The sequence below is a fragment of the Doryrhamphus excisus genome, chromosome 3 (assembly GCF_030265055.1).
Source record: "Doryrhamphus excisus isolate RoL2022-K1 chromosome 3, RoL_Dexc_1.0, whole genome shotgun sequence".
NCBI lineage: Eukaryota > Metazoa > Chordata > Actinopteri > Syngnathiformes > Syngnathidae > Doryrhamphus > Doryrhamphus excisus.
The window spans coordinates 17,987,258-17,995,896 of record NC_080468.1 but is presented as its reverse complement, the minus strand read 5'-3'; the positions used below and the strand labels follow the sequence as shown (position 1 = coordinate 17,995,896).

Sequence of the window (8,639 nt, the reverse complement as noted above, 5' to 3'; positions counted from 1 at the left end):
CACTTCTTCTGCTTGGCCACGCCCCCCCCCCCCCCCTCCATGCGTGGCGTTACACAACATAACACAAACCACAAGGCAGCCCCCTCCTTTTGGACAAGCCACTTCTTTAATGTTGCTTTGTGCCGACAAGCCAACACGTACACCGTTAGCATCACGTGCTCGGACGTTTAAATAAAGTTTGTCTTCATTTGGATAGAAGCAAACAATGACGATACAGTACTCCCTCGTTTGGAACCAATCAGTCAGGTATCAATCAGTCAGGTATGATTACCATACGTGGGCAGCCAGAGCAGACCGAAATATGCCAAATATACTTTTATCACGACGAGAGCCCTCCAGACATAGTATAACACCCCTATAGTCAGCTTCTATGCTAAGAAATATAGTGAAAAGGCATAGTATTTCCCCTTTTTTGGATTTTATTTCAAATTTTCTTCTGGTAATATTCATTCATTCGTTTTCTACTGCTTATCCTCACAAGGGCGTGCTGGAGCCTATCACAGCTGTCTTTGGGCGAGAGGCGGGGCCAGCCAATCACAGGGCACATATAGACAAACAACCATTCACACTCACATTCATACCTATGGACAATTTGGGGGGGGTGCGATGAAGCTAGCATGTTTTGGGACCCAGAAGGAGGTGGCCGAGGGGGGATACATGACATGATTTTTCCTCAAAATGACGTTTTTCCTCAATAAGATACGGTATTATACATATATACACACACATATTATATATTTCTATTTCTCTATGAATATTGGAGATTATTGTCAGAACATTACAGCTGGGTTTTCCCCATTTCTGCTGTTTTTCCCCATTTTCCAACTATTTCATCTTCTCGTATTCTCACTTTATTCCTCACATTAGAACATTTTTAGCAACCTCATTTTCCATATTTGTTGTTTTGGCTTGTCAGTAAATGTTTAGGACGTGTTTGGACCCCCTGGGGGGTGTTGGGACCCCGGATGCTAGCGCCGGGAGAATGAAGGAGGCGGTTAATGGAACATTAGCGCCACCTAGTGACGGGCGTGGCCTCATATTTGGACTTGACCTCCTTGAGTCGTTTTCATGCTTGGAAGTGCTTCATTGCAGCCCAAAATAGGCTCAATTTGCTGCAAGATGCATATTCCGGATGAATAACCGGCTGTGTGCCATCAGGGAAGAACCATTTTGAAAAGCGAATGTGGCGAGGGATTACTGTACAATTACTGTACAAAAGTACCAAAACGTAAAGTACTTGGATGTTCCACTCTGACATGACCTTTCGATTATTGCTACATCAACCGACTGCTATCAGACACCGAAAACACGTAAAAAGAGTAGAAAAATAAAGTTGCTCTTGGCCAAAATCCAATGGAAGAGGTAGACCTGCACCGCCAGCGCCAGCGAGCAGGCTATGCTAACATGACAGCTAACACCACGTTAACGTGCGCGAGAGAGAAACACAAAGACGTCCACACACGGAAACGGCTAACTTCTTCCAGTGATGTACCTTCCCTCTTCTCCTGTCCGTCAAAGTCAGCAAGCTCCGCCTCCCTCAAGGCGGGCCTGGTAGAGGCTCAAGGCGTGATGGACAAAGCGGTACTGCTCGCCGGTCTGGATCATCCCGCCCCTTGCGACACAAGCACAAGACCTCAGCTGCTGCCCCCGGAGGCCCGGAGGCCTCGCCGCACGCGTCTCACCTGTCCACCCGCAGCCGACACGTGATGCCCAACACGTCCACCGCGTCCTCCGCCTCCAGCTGCCGGCAGCCGATGGCGGCGGCGATGAAGCAGCCCGTGCGTCCGATGCCGGCGCTGTCGGGAAAGCATCACGGGAGGGGGGGTGGAGTCAGTCCAGGTGAAGCATCACGTGACCCCATCGGCACGCCCCTACCTGCAGTGGATGATGACGGGCCCCGCAGGAGACGCCGCCCGCCGCTCTGCCTCCACGTCCCCAATGAGCTGCAGCAACGGCACGGCCGAGTCGGGCGTCTTGTGGTCGGGCCACGACGTGAACCAGTAATGCTGCAGGGTGTGGGTTCTATTCCCGTACTGCACACACGGCCGGGCCCGAAGTGAGCGCGTGAGCGACGTTGGCGCCGGTTTTACCCGTACCTTCAGTGTCAGGCGGCGAGCCGTGTAGTGGTCACACTCCCGCACGCCGCCAACCGCCACCTCCACCTTCCCGTAGATGCCCCGCCTCTCAGGCCAGTAGAGGACGCACTTCTGCGGACGACGGCCGAGCGTTAAGCCCCGCCCATGTCGCGTGACTTTCAACCCACCTCCTTCTTCTCCTTGAGCTTGGTGATCATGACGATGGCGGGCGCCGCCTCCTGCCACGCCATCAGCCAGAAGTCGTCCACCGTGTTGACCATGGGGCCCTGCGTGGCGATGAAGGCCTTCTGGTCGCCACGGTAACCCTGTCGCAGGAAAGTGGACTTGGCTTTCATTTTGGAAGGACAATGCCCCTTTCGTGTTCTCCTCGCTTCCCGACAGGAAATGCCTATTGTGGACTTTCACTACGCACCCGCACGTAGTTGGCGTTGATGTAGGAGCTCAGCGGGTCGCCGCTTCCTCTGGAATGCAGCAGGACTCTGGAATGGGGGTCTAGGAGACCAGGAGAGGACATTTTCATCTACTCTCCTACTTGCAGGGAAGGAAGGAAGGAAGGAAGGAAGGAAGGAGCCCCGCCCCTGCATCAGAAGGCAGCTTCCTGGTTGCCTAGCAACAAGGACTCACTTGGCAGGATGGTCTTGTATCGGTTCTTGGTCCCGTGGTTGGGAACGTCCAGCTCTTTTGGGTCGGTGAAGTTCATGGGGATCTCCTGACATGTGAGACGGTGTTAGACACGCATGTGCATACACACGCATGCACACGCATGCACACGCATGTACACACGCACACATTAACACGCACGCGCTTACAGAGAACTCGGCGTGCAGCCTGTGCGCGTCGTCGATGATGTCACGGAGCTGCTGTGGCGTGAGCGGCCGGCTGGCGGCGAGCAGATACTCGCGGGCCACCGTCTCCCTGGGCGTCACCACGGCAACGGCGAGAGGCTCCACCGAGGCCAGCGCCGCCATGTCCAACACCAGCGAGACGTTGGAGCCGCGTCTGAGGAGAAGGTTTACTGCGTGACGTCATCTCAGTCGGCGGCCGCCACCCACTCACCTCTCTTGTAGTCCCGAGGCGGGTTTCATCCTGAAGGGGGAGGGGCACGGTTTGAGCTCAGGAGCGGCCGGGGGGGCGTGGTCAACGTGGCGGACGAACGAGACGGGGGCGGGGCTGGAGGGAAGACCAACAGGAAGTAGGCAGACATGGCAACGTGGCGGACAGAGCTCACCTGCACAGAGGGAACGCTGCGATTGGCTGCTGCTGCAGGGGAATGGGCGGGGCCAAAGACCGCTCCACCTGGACCGTGCTTCCCGACGTCACCGCCTGCCACGCAAACATCAGCGTCAACCACATGAAATCAAATAAGAGCGAAGGCCGCCATCACCTGGATGACCTTTGACCTCCGGGCACAGTCAGGCGCGACCTTTGGTGTGGAGCGGACGTGAGGGGGCGGAGCTTTGAGCCGTGCGTCAGAGGTCTTCTCCTTCAGGCGATACAAAACCTGCAAAAGTTGAAGAACGGTCGGAGGTGAGGGCGCCCTCTGCTGGACGCACGCGGACGCCATCTTTACCATCATGCAGGTGATGACGATGACGAAAACGGCGAGGAACAAGACGGCGCTGTAGAGGCTTTCCCGCCTCCACAGGTGGTCCCCCGGCCCCCCCTGCAGGACGTTCTTCTGCGGGGGTTGAATGTCAGGTGAAGCAGCGTTACTGTGGCAACAAAGGGGCGGGGCAACACCCACCTCCGTTGACACTTCGGTGATGCCAAAGTGCGCCAGGTGTTGATGAAGGACCCTGACATCCAGCGACTGGATGACCTCCTCGGCTGGGCGGGGCTCTGAAATGTCCGGCCTACCAGACGACACGAAGAGCTCCACGCCGTTCTTCTCTTCCTGGAAGAGCCGCCAATCAATCAGCCAACCTGAGCACACGTCAGATGGAGCACAGGAGGCGTGTCCTCACATTCAGACCGTTGATGTGGACGCGTCCCACCGGCACGCCCAACGCTGCCGCCACGCCCCCCCGGAACCGACCGAGAAGGCCAGCGCTGAGCCTCCTGACGTCCACCGCCAAAAACTGAAACGAAGACACGGCAACATCACAACACGCACGCCTGTCAGTCAAAGCTCAAGGAGCTCACTGGGGGCGGGGTTAAAGCGGCGTCCTGATTGGCTGTTGTCCAGGTAACGCCATGATCCCAATCGGCTTTCTGTCAGATCAGCTTTTACTTTGGTCCCGCCCACACACACTCACTCACCATGGTAACCAGGTGGCGTGCAGACACCGTGGCGTGCTCCACGTGCGTGCTGCCGACACGGCGATGATGAGGATGATGATGAAGGCGGTGAGGTTCCTGTGGCAGGTTGGCGCCCAGCTGAGCGTGCGCAGCAGGAGGAGGAAGAGGCCTAAGGTGGCTGCCGAAGGACGACTCTGTGGAGACCAGCAGGAGGCGTCAGAACATTTTGGAACATTCCGGAATATTCCCAAAGGCGTCAGGATTTCACAATGGATGCCGTCAGGGAGAAGACTTCTCCCTAGCGATAGCATCCTGGTTGCTATGACGACCCAGAGCTGAGCCGCTCTGATTGGATGGAGCAGTCGGCTCTGCTGGCATGGGGAGAACGGCCAGCCAATCACAGGTCGAGTTGGAGGTGAGCTGACCCGCCCACTCACACTTCCCAGGTTCGTGTTTCTCGTCTGCCCAAATAGATGTTGTTATTTAGCTCGTTAGCTTGCTTCACAAACGTACAATCATCAGTTTGTTTCGCAACAACATGCTAAAGCAGCTAGCTAGCTAGCTAGCCCAGCCCGCGGACGCCATCAACTTGCTAATGTGGCTAACAGCCTCGAGTCCACTCAGTCCAGAACCTTCCGACTGTTCACGAGACATCTTCCCACGGAAGGTTAGCATTAGCATCTTAGCATCAGCATCTGTCCGGAACTTATGCACCAAAGCACATTAGGCTAACACGACCGACGTGTGACAAATGCCTTACTAGCATAACGCCGCGACACGATGCTAATGCTAATGTTGGCATCATCGTGAACGGCGAGAAGACGCTAAGCTAACGTTGGCGTCAGGTCGGACAGCCGGAAGATGAAAAGTGGCGATTCATGAAGGAAATGTTCTCACCGGCCCGAAGCAACCAGCAGAGAAGAAACACTACCCTTGGAGGGACCGTCTTCATCCTTCCTGCATTGCACCTCTCACGCCACCAACACACGCACACGCACACACACACACACACACACACACCTGACTGTGTGCGTGTGCATGTGTGTGATAAGACAGGCAAGGCTGGCGGCAGTACTGCCCGATTAGAAGGATGTTCACTTCCTGTCACGTGATATTAAGGTCAGCGAGTAACACGTTAAGAGGACATGATCATGTATGTATTTTTTATCCATTCATTTTCTACCGCTTAGCCTCACGAGGGTTCCGGGTGTGCTGGAGCCTATCCCAGCTGTCTTAGGGCGAGAGGCGGGGTCCACCCTGGACTGGTGGCCAGCCAATCACAGGGCACATATAGACAAACAACCATTCACACTCACATTCATACCTATGGACAATTTGGAGTGGCCAATTAGCCTAGCATGTTTTTGGAATGGGGGGGCAGGAGTACCCGGAGAAAACCCACGGATGCACGGGGAGAACATGCAAACTCCACACAGACATGGCCGAGGGTGGAATCGAACTAGGGTCTCCTAGTTGTGAGGCCTTCGCGGTAACCTTCAGCGTATGTATTTTGCTTTATTTCGAATGAGGAATTGATGATGGGAAAGATGCGACGTTCGCGAACAAGTCCAATCTTTTGAACGGCTCTTTTTAAGTGGCGGCTGAAAGCCATATTGTGCTGCTATGTCAGGAAGAGATATGTATTTGCGAGTCAGCGACTGAAAATATGACACACACACAACTTTATATATACATTCAGATAAAGTCCATATCTTATTACCGCTACCAGTGCCGGATTCTTCGATAATAAAGCGTTATTTCTAAAATAAATAAACACGTAACAACGAGCCTTTTTAAAAACAACGGCTCCTCGTGACAGACCTTAACTCCCATCTCATCCCATCCAAGGACACGTGGGGGACATCTAGTGTCGAAAGAGCGAATTGCAATCAGTAAATGTGCAAAAGCTATGATTCCGAATGATGTAAAGCCATAAATCACACGTCAGCACATTTTCCCACATTGACAAAAACAAAGATGCAGGGGCCTTTGTTTATAAATACGTATTTAAAATGTTGTCAATTATAATATTCAATAATGAATATAAAATCAAAGATTAGTGATATTTTTAGCTATTGCCATGAAAATGTCAACTTTTTGTCTTCAAACTGTGTCTTTTGTCTGTGACTGTTTGTCAAAATATTCCATTTGTCTTCCCGGAATGACACAGGCCCCGCCTCTCCTCCCCAAGCAGGAAGTGTCCTTATTTGATCCTTCGCAGTCATTTACGGGAAACTCCGCCCCTCCCGTCGGAAGCCTCTGACCCAAAAGCATGCGCACCTCCCCTCGCTTGCTCAGTTGTTACCTGTGACGCCTACCTGACGACGCTATCGCCGTCTTTTGTCCTTAATTGTCGTTGTTGGCCAAACAAATTAACCATGACTCAAGTGAACAGGTGCCTCAAGTTAACCTTCATCGTGTCCAACGTCTTCTTCGCGGTGAGTTGATTCTTTTTGAAGTTTTTAAGATGGCGTCTGGGAAAATAAAAAGTGCGCACTTGCTAATCACAGCTAAGAAAGCGGCTATTCGCCTTTGAAAAGCTTTTAAAGCATTTTTGTACTTTCTACTCCCTAAACAACATTCATTCTACCTTTTAATGAAGTTTCTTCATTCCACTTTGTCGTATGTGGTCATCTCCTTACTTTTTTTGTCCAAAGTAGACGAGCTCGAATGAGCCAAGATGGCGTCATAGCTTTAGGAATGCCAGTGTTTTGACTTTGTTCGTCGGCCCAAAAGGCTAAGAGGACGTGATTTTACTTTTTAGAACCAAAAAAAAAGGCGTGGAGCTAAACATGACGCGCTTTTGTTATTGCAGATAGTGGGCGGGCTCATCATCACTTTGGCTCTGCTGCTGCAAGTGCTCACCCACTTAAATGGCGCCGCGGTAAGCAAGCAAGCACGCTCGCACACGCGCACACGCGCACGCACGCACGCACGCACGCTGACTGTCTCCTCCTGCAGCTGGAAGGTCGCGGCACCGCTCTGGTCATGCTGTATGTGGTGGGCACCATCACCATGGTGATCGCCGCCGTGGGAGCGTATGGAGCACACCGCCAGAGCCGCCCGGCGCTCATCGTGGTGAGCCAGGCGCACCATCAAGTTCCTCTTTAGCAGGAAGGGGCGGGGTGTCGCATCTAATTTGTGGTCTTTTTGCAGTTCCTGGTCTGCATGGTCATTGGAAGTCTGCTCATGCTGCGTGTAGGCATCCCCGCCGCCGCCGTGCGTCCTCAGGTAGGCGTGGCTACCTCAACCTCAACATGGCTGCTGTCCTCCTCTGACCTGTGTGTGTGTGTGTGTGTGTAGTTGGAGGGCTTGATGAGGGAAAGGCTGAGTCAGCTTCTGCCGTTGGATGCCACCAGTCAGGAGAACAAGGACGTCGCCAATAGCGTGCAGGAAATGGTGAGTTCGGAGGTCAGACTTGATGACATCACGTGCTGATGTGTGTATTTGTGTGTGTGTATTTGTGTGTTTGTGTAGCTGAAATGTTGCGGCCTCTTCAGCTATGAGGACTGGCGCCAGAACATTCCCGACTCGTGTTCGTGTGACGACGTGGCCGAGATGGAGGGAAAATGTCAGTCAGTCAACTACGTGAGTGTTGGAAGAGTTGCCGATTCCCACCGTGCCTGAAGGCAGCACGCAGTTTGATTGACATGTGTGTTTCAGCTGATGTTGCTGCAGAGGAGTAGGCTGGTCTTCAGTCAGCCGTGCTTCCCGCTCATCGCCCACTACGTCCTCATGGCGGTGGACGTCGTCATCGGGGTGGTCTTCGTGTTGGCCATTTTGGCGGTAAGAACCATTTTGACCCGTAGAGGGCACACGGACACGCTCCGCCTGACGCCACTTCCTGTTTCCTGTTTGCAGCTGCTGGGCCTGACGCTGTCGTCCATCATAATCCATCAGCTGCGTGCCGCCAACCGCCCTTCGGTGGTGATGGTGGTGCCCAGCATCTTCAAGGCGGCGCCCCCCAAGTACCAGGAGCTGCACAACCCCCCCATGTACTAGGCCACGCCTCCTCGCTTTTTTGCTCTTTTTCCTTTTAAGGCCAAACGGGCATGTAGTGACAAAGTGCCTTAAATCACTGATGCACTGGCGCTGAGGCCCACAAGCCCACGCCACCATTTTTTCCTGCGGTGAAAGGGACGAGTTGATGTAGAAGTTGTAGAGGTGAATGGGGGGGGGGGGGCATTTCAAGGCTACTAAGATTCTTTGATTTGAAACAAATGTACTTGTCGTTTTGTTTAGTAAACTATTTCCTGTACCCAAAGCGTGTGTGCTTCTTGCTGGGAATGAAGGTTGCAGCCATTG

General features: G+C 53.3%; 2 protein-coding genes across 5 annotated transcripts; one reads left to right on the top strand and one right to left on the bottom strand.

Annotated features, from left to right (window-relative positions):
* Positions 1-90: 90 nt before the first annotated feature.
* ptprr (protein tyrosine phosphatase receptor type R) lies at positions 91-7,175 on the bottom strand. Of its 3 annotated transcripts, none has more exons than XM_058067451.1 (16): positions 5,232-5,400; positions 4,356-4,528; positions 4,061-4,174; positions 3,841-3,990; positions 3,667-3,774; positions 3,520-3,597; positions 3,325-3,419; positions 3,153-3,266; positions 2,906-3,095; positions 2,721-2,805; positions 2,509-2,588; positions 2,264-2,401; positions 2,097-2,207; positions 1,876-2,033; positions 1,683-1,796; positions 91-1,612 (listed from the first exon to the last, which is right to left on the bottom strand). In XM_058067451.1, the coding sequence occupies exons 1-16, from the start codon at positions 5,284-5,286 to the stop codon at positions 1,519-1,521; spliced, it is 1,857 nt and encodes a 618-aa protein (XP_057923434.1). In that variant the 5' UTR covers positions 5,287-5,400; the 3' UTR covers positions 91-1,518. The 3 variants fall into 3 exon arrangements, with proteins under 3 accessions (XP_057923434.1, XP_057923435.1, XP_057923433.1); XM_058067452.1 differs by lacking the exon at positions 5,232-5,400 and adding an exon at positions 6,925-7,175 and having other exon boundaries at positions 92-1,612; positions 3,481-3,597; XM_058067450.1 differs by having other exon boundaries at positions 92-1,612; positions 3,481-3,597.
* LOC131125693 (tetraspanin-8-like) lies at positions 6,584-8,587 on the top strand. Of its 2 annotated transcripts, XM_058067487.1 has the most exons (8): positions 6,587-6,772; positions 7,150-7,218; positions 7,296-7,412; positions 7,491-7,565; positions 7,638-7,733; positions 7,812-7,922; positions 7,998-8,120; positions 8,196-8,587. In XM_058067487.1, the coding sequence occupies exons 1-8, from the start codon at positions 6,713-6,715 to the stop codon at positions 8,334-8,336; spliced, it is 792 nt and encodes a 263-aa protein (XP_057923470.1). In that variant the 5' UTR covers positions 6,587-6,712; the 3' UTR covers positions 8,337-8,587. The 2 variants fall into 2 exon arrangements, with proteins under 2 accessions (XP_057923469.1, XP_057923470.1); XM_058067486.1 differs by lacking the exon at positions 7,150-7,218 and having other exon boundaries at positions 6,584-6,772.
* The last annotated feature ends 52 nt before the right edge of the window (positions 8,588-8,639 follow it).